At 30.2% G+C, this 21,417-nt stretch overlaps 1 protein-coding gene across 1 annotated transcript; it reads right to left on the bottom strand.

Moving 5' to 3' along the window:
• Nucleotides 1-9,110: 9,110 nt before the first annotated feature.
• On the bottom strand, nucleotides 9,111-17,223 carry Drep4 (DNA fragmentation factor-related protein 4). The gene is made up of 6 exons (XM_070297175.1): nucleotides 16,796-17,223; nucleotides 15,264-15,365; nucleotides 12,658-12,787; nucleotides 11,533-11,744; nucleotides 10,656-11,266; nucleotides 9,111-10,447 (listed from the first exon to the last, which is right to left on the bottom strand). Exons 1-6 carry the CDS (start codon nucleotides 16,853-16,855, stop codon nucleotides 10,288-10,290), a joined length of 1,275 nt encoding a protein of 424 aa, XP_070153276.1. The 5' UTR covers nucleotides 16,856-17,223; the 3' UTR covers nucleotides 9,111-10,287.
• Nucleotides 17,224-21,417: the final 4,194 nt, after the last annotated feature.

Here is a 21,417-nt window from a genome sequence, read left to right on the forward strand (position 1 = left end):
CGTACGATGGTTCGTAAGGGCTCGTACGTGGAGAAACGGGATTCTTTAGAAAATATTCTCACCGCCGTTATCGAGTCCGCGGAACGCCATCGATGAAAGACCCACGTTGCTTTTGTCATTCTGCGAAGATTATTTGATGCGCTTATTTTTTATTATCGAAATTATCTCGCGAAATTTTACGTTAACTATTAAGAATTAAAGAATGCGTCGCGATATTCTTTTAAACATACAAACAAATTATTACTATCATGACATATTCTTGTTTCAACGAAATCCTAAACAACTAGAAAGTATTTGAAACGCGTATTTTTAAAAGTAACTATCGATTTATACGCAAGCAAATGAATGTATCCAATCTTACTAGTTTTTAGTAAAGCATCGAGAAAGCAAAAGAACATGCAAAATTTCTTTTTTTCAGAATCCCGCTCTTGTCGCAATCGTGCCGTGTTCCGCGAAAATTGCACGGGGATATTTTCGCGAGGCAAGTTTCACGGGAAACCCTTCGGGCAAACTTACGTGACACCTGCAAGGTTTCTGGGATAATTCTTGTAGGATCTTCAACAGCGCACCGTAAAACACCGTTTAAGCCCACCCGGTGATCCCCGGCATGAACTCAACGGCAGCCACCAAAAGAGATTTGGTTCAGGCGTCCGAGAGCGTAAAAAACAATTTTCGTCGCCTTGCGTCTATGTGTACCTAAGCGTGTGCGAATATATATGTGTGTCGGGCAACGGTATAATATCGCGCCCCTCTCTTCTGTAATTTACGAGACGCATTTAAGTACAGCCGCGACGCGTATCTCGTTCTTACGCAAATATGGTCTATCTTGTCAAAAGAATTTTTCTCGATAAAAGCATAAATCTTTAATTTTAAATTACGCGAACATGGTCGTACAATTTTAAATAATTTTACTTTTCCATTAATCACAATATCGAAGAAGAGAGATTTTATATATACTGTATTATTTCGAACTAATAATAAGACCAATACGCTTTTCAGTTAGGAGAAACGGGATGATCAAGATATTATTTCTTACCAACATAATCTTTTAAAAAATCAAATCGTTAGTGCATCTTAATCGTCTTTTCTGTAATCGTGATATTTTCGTTTCCGTAAACGTGATATTTTAATTATTCTAAAATCACTAGTATTTAATTTATTTTACAAAAATATTCAAAGAGTAATCTCTTAATTATACAATATTTATTACAAGCAATATAATCTTATTAAATGTCTGCAACATTGATTTTTATTTCCAGTAAATAAATAATTACCGTATTCTGGAATAATAGATTATGCATTTTATACAAAATTCAAGCAGAGATATTTCGTTCTGGGTCAAATAATTATTCTTTTATTCTGCTTTAATACTAAATTTACTAGAAAAATGTTTTCCTTTTCTTTCGAGCAAAGAAAAAGTGTAGAAAAGGCACGCTTGTTCCTGTAGGATCATGGAAAATTTAATCTGTTCTATTGTTTCATCTTCCGACCTCTTTTATGTTATCCTTTTTGTGCTCTATAACTTTACTATCTTTGTTTTAACCGGAACATTTTAATGCTATTATCGTAAAATTTATTGTTGACTTTTTACATTACTACATTCCCTGAATTCTTGATACACTGTTTCATCTACAAATCATACGTTATAACAATTCTTTGTAAGGTAACAAGTTTTAGTAAGTAAGGAGTAAAAAATCTCTTTCTCTCTCTCTCTCTGTCTTTCTTTAAATCTTTTTCTGAATATTTATATATTTGTATATCGTCATTCTTTATTATATATTATCTGCTATTAACAACGCGAGATATTCGTTTAATTCGAAATTTTATATTTTTAGACTAATTATACACACATTTTCGCGAAATAAAAATGAATCTGACCGAAAAATGTCGCTGCATTCTATTCTTCATACATCTGTTCGCATTACGTTAAATAATTCAACAAATTTCGACCAAACATTAAGCTGTCCACGACATGTCCTCTCGATCTCCTATGCAGCCACATTGAGCGTAGCCGGATGACAAGAGTGGCGTTAACGATGTAGGCGCTTAGAGAGAGCGAGATGCGAGATCATGGCGTCGAAATTGCTTTTGAATTATGCGTCGCGGTTAATGCAACGTGCTACCGCATTTAAAACATAATCGCGAGTCAGAAGAGCATCTCGTCGGCCTTTACTGCCTGCGAAACTTTCTATTATTCTGCGTATATTGCTGTATATGTCCAAGAATTAGCGAGAAGTAGAGAATTAATTCGTAATGAAAAAAGGATAAAATAAATTGAACGTTTTCGAGATTTCCGGCTTCAAATATAAAGAGTCAAGCGAATTCTAAAATATTGTTATGTCATAGAATCGTTATGTCGTCACTCGGGACGTCTCGTGTTTGAAGCAAGAAATTTTAAACGTTGAAATTTTGAACTCTCGAATTCACTATGATTTTCTGAACGTTCCAATTATGAAATTCAAGCGTTTCGACGGGTGTTCCGTTTCAGCGGTGCTGAAACGGCTCATGAGACGATAAGAATCGTGAATGGCAATTCGCCGGAATAACGTGCTCAAGACGAAGAGTATTGTTCCTTATCAAGCCGCAGATCGCACGAAGCGTAGAGTTTCCGAGCGCAAAAGATGACGTATGTACGATTGGCATGTTTGGCCGGTTTATATATGTACGAAGCGCATTCATAAAAAAAAAAAAAAAAAAACACGGCAAACAGCTTTCGCGTATCCGCCATTTGAGAAGACGCTGCCGTCACCGGAAGCGTGCACGACCGGAGCATAATCTAATCTTACGCAGAAATTTAATAATAATAGCAGCCAAGTTGCGCTCGTGTGGTAAATGAAATTATAATCGAACAAAAAGAACGACATACAAACGCGCGCGCGTTGCAATGTCATGTCCCTATAAAAAAAAAGAGAGAAAATGTACATAAAAGAATTATAGGCCAGAAATCAGACGCGTCCTGAAACGCGTGCCAGCGACGAAACTTCCTGCAGGTTGTTCCATCAATAATTCTAAACGTGCCGTTTTTTGGTAGAATATTTATTTGCGGTCGCGTGCTATCGATCGTGAGAAAACGGGAGCGTATGCAATTTAAATGATACCGTTTCTCGGATCATAAATACACCTAGATTGACGGGTTGATATTTGTGAAGGGAGGAAAAATTGAAAATACGAAATACTGGGTTTTGCTGGTAGCTAGAAAATATAACACTATTTTTGTGTAGTAATCTTTAAACGAATAAACTTATAGATTCCATGGCGAGTTTGTCAATATAATTATAAAGCAAAAAAAATATAGAGATCAGTTAAAAAATGCAATTTTAAATATTCTCTGATAATGATATCATTCTTAAAAAAATTTTTTCATACGATAGAATGTTTGTTATAGGTTACTTGTGAACCAAATGTCCTTTCTCACACACTAAAATAAAAAAAAAGTTATGTAAAATTGATAGTGAAATTAAAGTCAACAGAATTATTTAATACATTATTATTAGATATATAAAAATATGAATAATTTTGTATATATTCGTATACTCGTATCAAATAGTTAATATTTTTAATGTTATAAATATATTTAATGCTATAAAAAAATTATCTAGTTTATATCAGAAAAATAAATATTTCATCTATTCTAATTAGCTTTATATTGTATCGAAAAAATGAAACAAAATTATATGCATTAGAGCATATCATAAATAAAGTTCAAAAAATTTCTCTTAATATTATGCGCATTTGCATGCTTAGAGCTCGGTATACTGAGTTTACAGTCCGACTATTTTCGGCAAACTTTAAAACTCGGTACGCACTTACATTGTAAAAAATTCATAGCTTCCCTAAACAACTGCAGATTAAAAAGACGCAAATTTTTTTGTTGTACTCGAAACCTTTGTCATAACCCTCGAGCGTATTTTTTAAAAATACTCCTTTTCGTGTATTCGAGATGATATACCTAAATGTGTTTTGAAAACGTATTTATATATATAACACACATAAAGACTAGTCCTTGCCATTACCTCGTGGAATTTCATTGTTGCCAGTCGCCGTTACGGTAAAGGATCTCCATATTACCGCCGTATGATCCGGATTTGCTTGGGGATTTTACGTACACACATATACGATTCGCCATCGGTGTGCGTTGGGAAGATGCATCGGGAAGCCATCTCCGCGAAATTAAACGATAAATCAGTAAATCGTTTCGCAGTGAAGTGATTAGTACCGGTAGTAAAGTCACTCGAGAGTTCGAAAGGACGATCGTGGAGAGAGGGGGGTGGTTTCAGAGAGCCAACTTGAATCCCGTTCGTATAAGGACATGTAATACAGAGGAATCATTCGCTCTCTTTCTAATTTTTGCCTTTTCGCGGCACTTTTCCGCTTTCGTGCCGAGGCTAAAATCCGTACTTTCAAGGGACGATACGCGCAGCATTTTCAATGATCCTCTTTGCCCTGACGCGTATCGATTCCCCGACTTCACCCGTACAATCGGCAACATATTGCGGGGTAATTTGCACCCCGGGGGGTTACCTATAGAAGATCATTCAGCCGCAAAAACTCACCGACACGTGAAATGAAAATTTATTCTCGTTATCCGGGGACAGGCTGGGCCTCTGGGTGGTCTTGATTACAAATAAATCCGCCAGCTGCCACTTTGACAGTGCCACTTCTTTCAGTTTGTTGCGAGACTTTTCCGGTAAGTGACATGCACGCGGCTTTCCCTTATATCCGCTTGACCGAGAGATGGAATCTCTCTATCCACATGTTTAGTATTCATTCAATTCGCTCAATTCATCGAAAATTCATTTTTTATCCGCATCATTTATTATTTCCGCGTTCTATTGCTCCTCTCAATAACCGAAATTAGTTCTTTGTGTTGGATAATTAAATCTCATGTCAACTTTTTTCGATTGGTATAATTAATACAAATAATTAATCCATTTTAAGGAAATGTAAGAGATTTGTTCATTCGAGAAATATATATTATGCGCGGTCGCGATAATAGAGCGAAATATATGTATGCATGTATCGAATAAATTGATATACGAACGAAATTCAATCAAAAATTTCAATTTAAGCTACCTTTAAAATAAACTTTCGCTGCTCGTTGCTCGCTTTGTATTATGAAATTCGCATAAAAACGAATCACCATTCTATCAGCTGAACAAAGAATACAATTCATAAAAAAAATAATTAATCTTAAATAAGGTATCTCTTCCTCTATGTGTCTCTTATATATTTTTTCTATTATTTCGGTTTTATCTCGATATTTTTGTAGGAACGATTTTCGCGATTCGATATGAAACAGCAAACGATGAAAAAATAATCTGAATTTACAACAGAGCTATTATCATATGGTTCGCATATTATTACAAAGCATATAATAAAAACCACCGAAATTAAAACGCTTGATAAAAATATAAAAATATATTTGAATAGGATAGCGTCGTATAAAATCCTCTCTTCTTTCATCGACTTTCAATTTTCCATTTATATTTTCAGTTCGCTATTATTCGTCAGAAATAGCATTCTGTAATATAATCGGGAGTTGGAAATAATGAAGAAAATTTGAAAGTCCTGAAAAACCTGACGACCAGAACACGCTATGTGCACAATATAATTATTTTTATACGTCATTTTCTTATAATTAAAATCTATTAGAGGGATTAATTATCGAGTTCGTTTAATATGCAAAATTTGATTCATTTGCAATGATCCAGATTATTGACTAATTGAAAAAATGGACAGAAATTGAAACGAACAACATAATCAATTTTCGATAATGCTATAACAGTTATAAATTTTTATCTATCTTATAGTACTTTTATCCACCTATGCGTATTGATCTATCTACATCGCTATGTGATCGATAACACGTTTCCTGACTAAAAAATGGCATTTAAATTCCTACAATCTGATATCGCCTAGAGATAGCATTCGATAGCATCCATAAACTTTTTATGATACCTTTCCGACACAAAATGGCTCGGAAATCACATATCATGCACGATGCTCCGTGAAATGACAGATAAAATCTACGTATTTTCATCTTTACACATGTGTAACATATTGTATAAACATTCTGAAACGAATGTTATAACTTAAATATACATATCAAATATTAATAAAAGTAAGAAATTAGCTTCAGCTTTTGCGCAGACATTTATATTTTATCAGAAGTAAAAAGAAATAAATTAATATCGATATATTTAAAAAAGAGTAGAATAAAAGGATAATAGAATTCTTCTTTTCTCTTGTACCTAAAATATATTTCTCTACGCAGTTCTCTGTTATACATCGAAAAATAATTGCTATATTTACATATAATCTACGAAGAGGTATCGTACTTTTGTGTAGTTTTCTTTTTTATTTCGATTTAGCACAATTAAAAATCTTCTTATTCAAAAATAAATTTTCTTTATATTATTTCTTTATTTATAATGAAAAGGCTAAAATCTTGTATCATCTTTCAATAGGAAATTCCATATAGATACATGAATTTTGAAATAATAATACATATGTAGCAATGTATTCTCTCTTTTTCTTTCTCCACTTCTCTGTTTATATTATTTAAATGCATCAAAATATTTGTAACATTCAACATATCTTCTCTATATTTCTATAAAATACATAAATCTCTGATGGATAATGAAAAATGGCATAAAATCAGTACTTAATGCTATTTTAAACGTTACTGCTAATAAGTCTTAAACTTGTTCAAATCTTGGGTACATTTGATAAACAGTTTCTTAGTTAACATTTAATATGTGTTTACAATTAACAGGTTATATCAGTCATTGTATATAAGTTTTGTAGAAAGTTAACCTGATCTATTTTTTGTAAAATATTTTTGCCTCAAACTCAGTTATAAAACTTCTTCTAAAAAAAAAAAAAAAAAAAAAAAAAACACTCTTGGTACACGTAGTATCTTTACTCTTTTAATAATACCATTTTTTATCGATATATATATATATATACATATACGAACTGAACTTTGAACTGCATTGACTATTGATTAAAAATTTATTGAAAATAACAGGCCACTCAAATTGGCCACGTACTTTATCAATAAAAACGATGAAAAATTTATAGAGGAAGGATACCAAATATGGAAAAAATATCATTTACATTTTGTTTTATGAAAAATTTTCTTTCCAATTTGTCGATTAAATGTTCATTTGAAAAATTGTTGTATCGCTCACATATATAAGAAATATTTATTAGGTTTAAAAAGCATATTAGAATGATATAAAAATTGTATACAAGAAAAGAATTGTATATAGAAAACGCGAATTTGCGTTTAAAAAGAAAAAGGTGCGAATATATGAAATATCTTATTAAATTATATAAAAAACTTATAATCATTTAATTATCTATTATTGCAATATTATGTAAGTTAAATGCTATAGGATATTAATACAACATTGCCATTGTATGTATGTAACACAAAAAAAAAGATTATCAAATATTAAGTCTTTTAGGAGAGAATTTAATCATAAAGCAATAGCTTCTAGCACTATGTATACAATAATGCTATGCGTGTAGTCTTACGACAATTTTAAATAGTTTAATTGCGTTATACTATAATCACTATTCAATATATTCTGATATTCTATATTAGAGAAACATATTCCACATTTGATATCTTTATTCTATATTGCTTTGGCATAAGTTGTAAAATTGTAACGAATGTATCAAAGTAACGTGATTCTTTGTTAAAATATCGTTATATAAAACATCAATTATAAATATGATATATACATATATATATATATATATATATATATAAGTATTTAGAATTTAAACTGGTATGTTTCATCATCAATATTGTTAATTAACAATTTATGATGCAAAATTAACACAAATATAATGGTATGATTAAGATTTAGACTGGCACGCTTTACCATCAACATCGTTAATTAACAATGAGATAAAATTAGCAAATATAGTTATATGATTAATACACGATCATATGAATGTCTATCTATCAATGCTCTAAATAAATAAAAGATAATAGCAAAAGTCTATTCAGAAGTATAAGATGTACATTGATCAAAATCATAACAATTGTTTTTATAACTTTACATTCTAGAAACAACAATACACGGTATAAAATAATACACACAATACACGAACATTCACATAAAGTAATCAAATTATTCGATTAAATTTTTTAGGAACATTATCTTTTAACATTTTTTCAATTGATATAGTTGTAAGATGTATAGTACAAATAAAATGAAAAAATAAGAACATTTCAAAAAATATAATAATACATAAATCTGACTAATATAAATATTTTATAAAAAATGAAATGTTTCTACATCATTCGATTATTAAAAATTATTAGAACATCAATCTCTAAATTAACGTTAATGATTAATATTGTGGTTTGCATAAAAAAGTTATATATGTAAATATATATATATATATATATATATATATATATATATATATATACACACACACAATAATATTGTATAATTACTGAATTGAAGATAATTCAAACAATTAAAAATTAATGATGTTAATTTAATACTTTTGTGCAATTTTTCAGTTAGTTAAATAGCCTTTCGATGAAAGGAACATCATTTCGTACAGCCAAAAAGTTCTAAAACATCCAGTATATAATGCATATATAAAGATGTGTTTGCAAGGAGTTCTACATTTTCTTTTATTTGCAATTTTTCCAATTTAAATTTACTTTTTTGGAAAATAATGTTATCAATAGTTTTTTAATTATAAATGATTTGAGAAAGGAGAAATATTCATAATTTGTTTGTGGGGGGAAGAAAAGTAGCATACAAACAACTAACAAGATTTTATACATATATATTCTTCATCTAATTTTGTGCAGAGCAAACTTTAATTCCTTTTTTAAGAAGACTTTCATTTGAGTTACAAAAATATTTATAATTGAGTATTAAAAAATAATCTTTTTTCCAATTTTTTGTTAACATGGAAGCTTTAGATATTAATAAAAAATTAATAAAAAGATAAATAAACGTTCTATCTATAAAAGAATATCGTACATATGTATTTGTTTCTTTTTCTCTAAATTGAATATATATATATATATATATATATATATATATATATATATGTTTTGTATATGTGTATATATCAGAACTTTGTTTTGTCTCTTTATCGAGCAGTCTGAATAAAAATATGTCTGAAAGATTTCCCATTTTATATTTTTCTTGGAGAATAAGAAGAGCAATAGCTCACCGAGTTAAGACAAATCAACTTATTGTTAGTTTTTGATCTGATTCAACTCTGACAGAAAGCTAAATTTATTTTCTGTGATCTGACATGATTTAAAGGAGGACTTTTTTGTTCCTTAGTAGGTTTCTTAGTAATTTAGCTCCTTTTAACCCCTTCTTTATCTACAAGCACTGAATATACTCAATGCTTAACGATATATCCAAAATATTTTTTTTTTATTTTGGCAACCTTTATAGATGCTGGAACAAATTACGGTTCTTCCATTGCGTGTGACTTATGCAACCCTGTATTCGTATAATTGATTTATACAAGTAATATATTTAAATAAAGAGGTCATTATAATCTTGTGGATAAAAAAAAACATGCTAGAATGATATGATCAAGAAAATTGTCTTCAAAGGCATTATACTAATATATATATATATATATATAAAATAAATAATTTTTCAGTCGGAATCATCAAAGTAACGTATCATAATTACTTGAGAAGATGTTGTTATGATATTTTTCATATAAATTTTCAATTCTTTTTCTTTATATAATAAATTATTTTTTTAATATTTATATTTTTAAATCTTCTACTGTAATTGACACTCATTGTCATATGATATTGTATTTTAAAATGAGCGTGGTTTTTCTTATTCATCGTTCCTTCTCCCGTATCATATAAAATAAGCGTCAGAATGTTCAAAATTTATTTTAATTATTATGTTAGCATCAATGGCCCGAGAAACTAAATTTTCTATTTCAGAGATAAAAAATCGCAATATAAATTATAATATTTTAAGCTTTAAAGGACATTTTATAACATTTTATTAACATTATTGCTTAGTATTTCATGCCGCAATGGAAGTATAACCGATATTGTATAACATTAATAATCTCTAAGTCTATATTTTATCAACAGCACTTAAACATACTTATTTGTAGAGATCTATAATGAGGAGATCTGTTCTACGATGTATCTGTATACATCATCTCGCACTCTTGTACAATTACATTTCGGCTTTCACATCTCACGATCATATTTTTACTAATATAATGTATATATAACAGCTCCAGAATCGGAGCTTATTTGTGCGATCCTTTATCGTGGCATACGATATGAACTAGTCTTAAATTCTTCACGGTAAACAGATTGTCGTAACAGTCGTAGATATCCTGTTGGTTAATCGTGTCCTGCTGGGAGAGCTGTAGTAATCTCGGAATGAGTGTCCTGGACCTTTCAATTCTGCAAATAATAAAGATAACCAAATTTTTCCGGATAATTTTAGTATTGTATTGATATCGCATATATCGAATAAACTGTTTTAAATTTAAGTTATCAAAAGAATTTCAAACGCATGCATGCAGATTAATAATTTTCCAAAATCACCCATCATTGAGCATTTCAAACCGATGAGCAAAAAAAATACTAATATAATTAATCATTATTTTACTTGTGATCCAAATTCCATGTGGAGAATAGAGCGAGCTCCTCCCTGGATTTATATGGATTGATCCTGTGTCGATCACTATAGGCGCAGCCGTTCGCGTTCCACCGGCCCTCGCATTTAAATTCGCCTTTCTCATCACAAATGGCAACTTGCTTTTCTCGGGGTTTCACATGATAAGGACAACTTTCCAATATGTCATCGTTCGCGTTTATCTCGGACTCGACGAGTCTCCTCGCATCCGTCTCGTCGGTCTTGGTTGAATCGACGATAGTCATGCTCGTATCGGACGATTGAGGAAGACGAAGGTACCGTTGATGCAGATACGTTTCGTCGCTGATATGGCCAAAATTGCAAGGACAATGTTCGTAACATCGGCTAGAATCGGTATCGTCACTGTTATCCTTAGAGTTTCCAGTCTCCGCTCTACTTCTATCAAAATAATATCCAAAATAATGATCTTCCTTGAGCTGAATTTTGAAAAACGCTATCGTACGCAAAAGCTGCTGCCTCGCCTTGCGATTGTTCATGTACACGTCCGAGCATCTTATCTGCTCGATCGTCTTATACAGATAAGTGCGTATCCTGTCTTGACACCTGCGATGCATATACGCTTCCTGTAGATAAAGCAAAGGATTAATTGGAGAGTTTTAATTTCATGTTTAAAATTTCAAAAAAAAAGAGGAAAGAGCCAAAATATCTCGCTTGTAAATTGAAAAATTATTAATTATATTAAATAATGTGCATGCTTTACATTATTTATCAAATACGATATTTTCGGAATGTATACAGACTATTAAGTATCTTAGTAAAAATACAAGGAAGAACGGTAATAAATTATGTATAATGACAGGATAGATTTTTCGCCTTATTATGAACTCACTTTTGTCGTGCAATTAGTTTCCAAATCTTTAAACCACTCTGGATGCTCGTCTCTCGCGCTAAGTACCGTCTTGGAGTCATCTTTGTTCAACACTTTGTTCAATAAAGCGACTTTTGCCTTAAGATTTTCCGTCAGGAATTGCGTCACTTTATCGCCGGCAGTAAGGAAATCAATGTTCACGCGTCTCAGCGCATCGTAGAGAATGTCCGCGTCTGCGGGAAATTATTCGTCCTTGAAAAGGAATTGCATAGCGTCATTGCTGTTGATAAAAATATATACGATCTACTTTTCTCCAGAGCGCGACTCGGCCCTTGCCAAGAAATTGGTAAACTTCTAAGAAACTGATACTGGCCCGGAATATTTAATATTGACACGCGGCCAAATTCGCGGCGTACATTCGTTATTGTACGGTATTAAATTTACGTTGAATTTGTAAAGCAATGAATCTCGAAAATATACTAAGTTACAGAGCTAACAATGATAAATGTACAATGGAGGAGTATTAAGAAAGTGTAATAGATATATTAAAAGCAGCGACAATTTTCAAAGTTGACAAACAGGTGCGATTATTGATTGACAAAAATTAAACAATTAAATGCACTAAAAACGCATAAGTTGCGATAAAGAAAATATTATTAAGATCTATATATTTACATTTAAAAAATAACACTTCTAGCTTATACGTAGAAAAATGAAAAATTGATATTATAAAAATATTATAAACGTGACCTTTTCTACAGTTTCTTCTCCCGTATAAAAAAAAAATAGCAAACTACGATGCACGGAATAATTATTTCAGGATTAAAAAATTCTATCGGCTGTTTTATGTAATAACTTTATCAGTCTTTTAACGATGTTATCGCAGCCAGTTTTTTAATCGTAAGCCTAATTATTGATATATAATAGTTCTACGTTTCTAATTGAAATCAGAACAGTTAATGTTATTTCGATAATTAGAGAAAAAAATATTCAATTTCTAAACATATAATATGTAATACGTGATATAATATGTAATATATCTTTTTCCCAAAATACAATCGTATTCCCAAAACACAATAATATTAGTTATTCTAATTTCAAGATGTATTAATTTTGTTTAACGCTATATTATATCATTATACTGACCAGATAATACTTTCTCTCCTGGTTTCTGTAAGATCAGAGTAGTCTGTGGCTCCAATGTGTGAAAATATTCCTCATCGATTAATAATCCATCCAGGAGAAAGACATTCACTTCTGCTGGATCATTAGTTATCTGCAAGAATATATCAAGTTACCATTTTCAAGTTATTAATTGATAAGTTATCATTAATTCAGTCATTATTCTTGACTGTGAAAGATATTGTGAGATTGGGGGAAGCAATCGTGCGCACGGAAGAGCCTTTGTTAATCGGACATGGTCGTAGATTAATTAAATCCGTATTTTAATTAAATCCGTAAAGTATTTTGAATAAATGATCGATAACGTAGCAATGCAAGAGAATACTCGATATCTCGAACAGACGTCAAGGCTACAATGTAATACATTCCCTCTCGTAAATAATTCTCCGAAGGTTGAACGCAAGGATTACCAACTTTTATATCACTTTTCTCGTCGTTTTCACATTTCTCTCATTCTCTCAATAAGTCTGAAACAATGAAAGTTGAAACTACAATCTTCCACGTGTATGTATCACATCCGTGACATCTTCAACTTTTTTTGATAATCCAAGTTGTTGGAAGTTTAAAACCTCTGAAGTTCAACAAGTTTGAAAATAATTAAACGAAAAATAATTCGTTTATATTTTTTACCAAGAATTTTATTAATTATAACATAGCATCATTCCTAATAATAAATGATTATAATACGATTGTAAATCAATGTTATCAACAGTTGAACGCAACCAGAATGTTGATTCGTCAATTATTGTATTAATATAAAACATCTTTCACATCATGTATTATATAAATTATGCTTTCGTAATAATTTTTAATCATATCTGTATATATAAAACTCACTTAGAATTTGTACTCTAATCTTTTTCCGTAATAATTCATTCGAAGATATCATGCGGGTTCAAGACTCATAATTCTGCTTCGTTTCGGATTGAAGATGGTATATATTGGAAGTATTTAGGTCGACTTTTAAGTCAACGCGGAAAGCGGATTCACACGCCCTTGACATTGAGATTATTTCCTGTCCCTGGCCTGGCTGGTTCGATAAAGCCAGCGGTTGTGGACGGGTGGATGCGGATTTCAAGGACGCGCTGCAACCGGATTAACCTACCTATCTACCAACCCTCGAAATATTATCTGCTATACGCTTCCGGCCTCTTTCATATCAAGGGTAGGCGTTGGAAAATGCTCGCGGTATTGATACGACCATGATCCGGAATATATATGTTTCTTTATCGGTATTTCCGTCGCGTCACCGCAACTTTATCAAATTCTTATGTCAAGATGTAAAATAAATCACACAGTAAAATTTGACACGTTAATTATGGCAAATAAAATATTTGCCATCATTTTTGTGATAATTGATGCATTTCTTTTACAATATTATAAAGAATAAAAAAATGCGAATTACACATACTGTAATTAAAATTTTGGAAATAAGGATTTGTCACTCGGACATAATAGTATAAACCTTAACGTATAACTTCATTTTCTTCAGTGCTACTGTATATAATATCTCTATATATATCATCTATCAATTTCGTGCTTGATGAAGAGATCGAGGGGAGGAGCGATATTTGAAGCGTATAAATAAGATCGTAAAGTTACATAATTTATGTAGGATATTTTTGTTAATCGATCTCTGTACATGTTTAATAAATGATTTTCTATCTTTTCGCTATATTAAGCAGACATTATGACTTACATCACGTGTCTGTACCAATTGGCATCTCCTTCTACCTTCTGTAAGTTGTCGCGCATGCTTGTATGACCGATTGATTAGAAATCATGGATACAGTAATGATTGCGAAGCAACTTAGAAGGAAATCGGAACAAAAGCGCGATTTGTTCGGCACAATTTAAATAATTATTACATAAACAATACAGGGGTAAGAATAGATGCATTAAACGTGCGAGTGTGAGTCGAACAAATATAATGGTGAATCGTTTAGTGCACATGCACCCGGCACTATTCTTGCTTTCGATTGCAAGGACTTTCACATTCTAGCAAAGCATTGAATGTAAGCATAAGTCGAGCAGCAATGATTGACACAATACATGTATTGTATGCTGTTTTTTATTGTGTTGCGTCTTCATCCCATAAATAATGCATTTTTAATTAAAAAAAAAAAAAGGAAAAACATTTATAAATTCTAATATTCAATATTTGTGTTTCATTCAAGATTACATCAATACTTGCATTAAAGTTTATTTTAAATGCATCTTATGTATTAAACAACGCTAATTGTTATCTCTATTAGTTTAAACAAACGAAAACTTTCATTATTTAAGCGATGAATAACGTTACAATGCTTTCGGGATATGTAAATCCTGCTCAAAAGGATGCATTCATCATCCGAATACTAAATGAATGTGAATGCGCAGCACTTACGTGATAAATTTCGTTACGTTATCTCATACACAGTTACATTATATGAAAATATATTGCATTATTCATACGATGGAATGTCTTTCTCGATGTAGCACGTATATATAATATCCAAAGAGAAAATTTAACGTAAAATAATATAAAATCAATTTATCTATACAATCTATTATGTTATACATGTACTTACATTTAATTTCGAACACGCTTTTCGCTTAAGATCTTGAAAATTTCTACAGGCGATACCAATTTTCCGCGTACGATTTACATCTGTTACTTTATATCCTCTGAGCTGTGAAATAAATTAATCAGAATGTAGTAAAAGATATATATATACATATAATCTGACAGAATCTAAAATTAATGTAAATATGAAAAATAATATAAATATGATGAAATATGCTCCCATCAGTTTTTATAACAACACATTTATAGAAATCTTTTCGTAATATATTTATACTAAAATTAGCGCCATATATAGAATGTTACTTAATATAATAACTTTTTGTGACTGAGACATTTAATATAATTTTCTATGTTTACTTTGAATTCAGCTACATATAGTAATAGTTTTTAGTTTTATTTTTCCATATTATTATTTTTTCTTGTGGAATATTACGTTTGTTATGCAATATAAAATCAAATGACTCTTATAATAATTTTATTTCTGTATTAATAAATTCTGAAAAAATATTTAATTAAATATGTAAAAAAATATTTAATTTAAAATATATATTAATTTGGAAAAAAATAATTAAATTAATATTTTAATTTAAAAACAAAATATTTAAGATGAATTAAACAGAATCGCTTTAATAATTATTTTTTTCTATAAAAGATGCTAGAATAGAACTTCATTGATAATATTTCTCTAAAAATGTAAATAAACTTTTTTAGATATTATATTACATATGGGGCTAATAATAAGAGCTGAAAACTATACTTAAAATTAAAAAAAATTAGCTATTTCGCAATTAAATATTGTTTATTGATTTATAAGCTCGCAAAATACATGCATTTTGATTATTAAGCTACAATTCCTTCATAAAAAAAAAACTGAAACAAATAACTAAGTTATTGCTCTTAGTATCATATTCAAAGCCATTAGATTTCAGGGATGGAGGTATCTAGAATTATACGCGTGTGCACAATTTTCTTTGAGTGACCCATATTTTATATTCAATATCGTTCAGTTGAGGCTACTTGACACGTCACGACAAAATGCAAATGCCATAAATAATGAAGCTGATACTAAAACTCGACAATTCCTTTCCTCTTCCCTTATACATATGTGTGTATTGCTAATTAACGACGAAATTGGTATTATACAATACCATTTAGATATTAGCTTTGTAAAAATATTAGTAGTACAAATCTTATAATTCAATACACATATTAGAAGAATAAATATAGATATAGATGTAGAAGAGCAAATAGAGTTATTACGTAAAATAAATATGGATATTTATCATAAATTTGTGATAAATAAAAAAAGTTCTTTTTAAATCTTAATTTCAGAGAGATACAATTTAATAAAAAAATAAACATTTAATATAATTAATTAAAATAAGAATTTGCAGAAAAATTGTTTAACCAACAATCTACAAAAACACAATCAAAATATGCGTTTTATTTATCCGCTGACGTATGGATATTTAAATATCACGAAACAGAGTCAGTCGATATTTGTCATGCAAGATAAGCAGCACGTGTGTCGCGTACCTCGCTTTTGCAGGACGATCCATCCGTTAGACGGCGAAAGCATTCAATGATGATAGACATATTTCGACAGAAATGATGACCGTCAGGCGGGAAAGAAAGAAAGAGAGGAAAAGAGATCCAAACAATCCCTTCACTCGTGCAGCACTGCACTAAAGCGTCTTTGACATTCGCTCTTTGTTTCTTCGCCGACCTTGACACTGCCGCCTTTATCAAGCGTGCGGATAAGACCCGTGTAAGAGAAAAGCGGGAGAACTGTCGCACACAACGGAGTTGACGTACGGGAGAGACGTGAGAAAGATGAATGGATGGTAAGAGACTAAGACGGACAATGAGCGAGGAACAACTGTTGCCGCATCAGGTATCAAGGCGGACTACACCAGTAACGGGAACTGGTTGGTAGTGGGGTCGCTCCGTGAACACGCAAGGCTGCTACGACGCAAGTACTGTGGACTGTGGCACTGGTGCGCAAGGACGACGGTCGGTGGAGTGGAGAGGAGGATGCGAAAAGAGAGAGAGAGAGAGAGAGAGAGAGAGAGAGAGAGGGAGAGAGAGTGGTATGGGCGATAATGGAAAGGGAGAACAGAGAGGGATAACTAATGGTGCCGACGTCGGTGAAACACGAGGATGGAATGCGTTCTCCGGCTGGCATATGGGAGACGATGAACCTGGTATGTATGTATATATTAAATGTGCCCAATCTTTACTAAAGTATGATGGACTTTTATGACAGATACACAATGATCGACCACCGTACTTCCCTTTTTTTTAAAGTATTTTATGAAAATTAAAAAAATTCTTTAAAGTTATAATATTGTCTCTGAGAATAACTGTAATGTGTGTGCGGAGTACATAATATTTACTTTTTATTTCTGTTTATAATTAACTAGAGAGATATGCAATACATGTTTTTCTATTACTATCGTATTTGTTTGTTGTATTTAAATTTCTTATAGATATTTTAATATATTATTTTTTTTTTAAAGAAAATAAATATTATATTTACGTACACTTTGAGTAATATTTCGAACTAATAATAAACTGGCAATATTCTTTCATTCTAAACTAATATAGTTATTCTAATATAATTTCTTTTTCCGATTTTATGAAACTTCTTTTACACGATATATAATTTGCAACTGAATTTAAAATAAAATTCATCTTCTTTGCAACTAAATTTAAAATAAAATTGTTATTATATATGTAACATATAAAGTATAAGTGATATGTATTTTTATATGATATTATTCTCTTTCTTTTTAAAAGTAGTCTCTATTTAATAAAATTACTAGAGAGAATCCTATTTTTAATTTTATCGTAAATTATAATTTAAACAAGATCGTCTGAAGTGAGTTTTAATTTGCAAAGCATTTGGATATAATTAATTAGTTGATTTAGCATTGAAATTATCGAAATGATAGTCGAAAGTCAACAATTTGTCAATTATTTTATTATCGATTTCATCAGAATTTCAACTTTACTTTAACATTTGGTTTCATATTTAGTTTGACGTCATATCAACGATATATTTCTAACTGGGTAAGAATCACGCCGCGATCGATTAATTGCAAGAATCACGTCGCGATCGATCGGTCGATTGATATCGACGGCTTGGGCCTGGTATATATATCGCAAAATGCGCCTGTAAAATAGTCACCCGTTTTGCATCTTTATACTTAACAGAGGGCAAGCAGTTGATAAGAAATCTGCGGCACAAAGGAAGACTGGTATAGATACCTGAATACTAAAAATATTATTTTACATCGATAATCGCAAATTCTATTGATTGAATATATATGTGTATATATCTAGATAAAAATATAAATATTTGAGAAAAATGTGTCTATAACTAGACATTTAGATAAAATAATAAAAGAGATAGTTTTAATTTTTAAAAAAGTTCGTTTATATTTAAACTCTTTTATCTATTTTTTTCTCTAAAAAGATCGTGATAAGAATTTAACAAAAATAGCATTTTAAATGAATTGCGCGATAGTTAATTTAATTCTTAATTTCAATTTTATTAGATTTTAATTAAACTAGCACAAAACTTCGCGCGCGCCATTTCTTCTTTTTCATTAAACATTTTTAACGATATATACATAAAATAATTATCATAATATGCAATGCGGAAAAGCGACAACAATAAACTTCGAGACTTTCGAGTATCGACTTTACATGTCTTTTTTAGAAAGGGATTAGAATTCAACGAAATAACATATCTCTTTCTAAATACATATATGAATGAATAGGTGCTACAGATACATGATCTCTTAAAAATGTTTACCATTTTTAGAAGTCGAATTTATGCTTGTCACACATTTTTATCGTTTAAATGTTAAAATGAATTAGGCAAATTATATGATACTTAGCCACACATATAATGATCGTCATATGTTTTACTTGCAAACATTATCTGATTTTGTTTTGCGAAATAAAGAATCGAAAATATGATCTAAGAACTCGAAACGAAAGAAAAGAGGAAGTGCTAACAATAAGATAATAAGATAATAAGAGGTGTATTTTTTTGTATGAACTTTGTAAAGACTTCAAAAGCCATATGTGTTTGTACAAATATTAAACAGAGGAATTCTCAAGCAAACGCTATTGAAAGATCAACAGCTAGCTTTCGTAATGATGATTGGACGATGATGACGTTTTATTTTTTATTTGATATACCACGGAATGTATTTAAAAGCAAATAATTCTATCTTTGTTATGACTTTCAAGAGATGACGACACGTGATACAGCATCAATGATTAAAATCTCGTTTTATTATTACAATCAACATAATTGAAAAATTGTCAAATTGAAGATTGTTTAATTATAATGAAAAAAAAATTGTTATGCTTCCTTCAGAATATAAGAGATCAGAAATGTGTGAGGGAAAAATTATAACAACTTTGCCCCAAGCTTTTGTTACTATATATAAAATGTTTACTTAAGGATTTAATTAAAATAAATCAACAAGTATGATAGAGAAAATAGTCTGACTTTTCCATTCAAGGAGAGCCATTTCGTCATCGAGATGCGATTGATGCGCATGATAAATTATTACGAGAGAATGTAATCCTCTTACTGATGCTCAACAATAAATGCTGGATAAATATCATCCATCTAATAAATATATACATATAAGCACAAGAGTGAATAAAAGTACAAGTTCCAAGAAACGCGCGATGACATTATTTCTTCTTAATTATCATAATTTTACACGATTTGACATTTGACATTTTATTACAAACTAGGTATTGCATAAATCAGATTGTCTAAAAATTGTGCTTGTTGAATATTTGTTGCACTGAAGTCACTTCTTACTTGCTATTTATAAATGATTAGAATATAGTAATGTATGCAAGCTATTTCTGTGGTAAATTTTGTGCCAACGCTGTCAATAGAAAAATATTATAAGTGTATTTCTGATAACTTATTTAAAAAATTTGTTACGATAGACTTAGAACATATAAAGAGGTTACATTTTTTATTGGTCTTTGTGTAAATTAGTGAAACAGTTATAAAATTTTAAGAGTTTTCGTATTTTTCTAATATTATATTAATCGAAGTATATACTCGTGATCATATTACTACGTATATAAAGTGTGTTAAATAAAATATTTTTAATTGCGTATATTCTCTGACAATTGCATGAATGTTAATTGGAATGAAAAGCCCCTCTCTCTCTCCCTCTCTCTTTCAAACATCTTTATTTTTTATAAAATATAAAAAGCTTAAGACACTTCAAATCTTCTATAATAAAGAATAAAATAATTCGCACTGTATCCCACAATTGGAAATTATATATCTTAATATCAATTCTACTTACCTGCTGCAAACTCGAAATGATTAAAGAAATAGAAAAAAGATTTTAAACATTATGATTAATGAATATGTATTGTAAAAGAAAAAAACTTACGATATTAAAAATACCGACAAAAGGTAGGAAATGCTTCAAAACAAGGTTTTGAAAGCAACAAAACTGCAGATGTTATCTTTGTTATCACAAACATCTTGTCTGCGACTCTTTTTGTCGCCTTTTTCACTAGTCAGTTTTAATATAGGTAACTCGTGAAATTCGATGGAAAGCGTATTTTGTAATACCTATATTTTCCGAAAGAGCGCTTAACCAGGTTACACTTACAAGCGTTGACACGACGAATATGTTTGAAAAGTGACACACACTAATAATGAATATATTCGCAGAATTCTGTGTTATTTATAAAGTTTTTTAAACCAAAATTTACTTTGCAAGAGGATAAACTATTTGTGCGATTAAGAAAAGTAATGATCATTCACGTAAGTTTATAAAATAAATCAATAATTATAATTATTAGCTATAATTATAAATATATAATTATAAATCAATAAATAATATTATAATATAATAATTGGAAAGCAAATTATATCTTATTATTTTAAATTTTATTATAAATTATAAATTAAAATGGATCTAGAAGAATTGTAATTACTAATAAAAATTTTATTATATGTATAATTACTCGCAGTCATTTACATTGAAATAATATCTGTTAGTAGAGTTATAACGTAAAGAGTTACAGAATAAGTAGGGAATTACATATTGCAATTTATAAAAAATAAATTTTGAAAATAATTAAATAAGCCTTGA

This window comes from Polyergus mexicanus, unplaced genomic scaffold, assembly GCF_030449975.1.
Source record: "Polyergus mexicanus isolate NDT 795.1 unplaced genomic scaffold, iyPolMexi1.0 SCAF_6, whole genome shotgun sequence".
In the NCBI taxonomy this organism is placed as follows: Eukaryota; Metazoa; Arthropoda; class Insecta; order Hymenoptera; family Formicidae; genus Polyergus; species Polyergus mexicanus.

Coding starts and splice junctions, on each gene's coding strand:
- Drep4 (XM_070297175.1), bottom strand. CDS start 16,855: ATGTCTATCATCATTGAATGCTTTCGCCGTCTAACGGATGGATCGTCC. Junction 12,788..15,263: donor AAGCGTGTTCGAAATTAAAT/GTAAGTACATGT, acceptor ATATTCTTGCAG/ATAACTAATGATCCAGCAGA. Junction 10,448..10,655: donor ACATGGAATTTGGATCACAA/GTAAAATAATGA, acceptor TATTATTTGCAG/AATTGAAAGGTCCAGGACAC.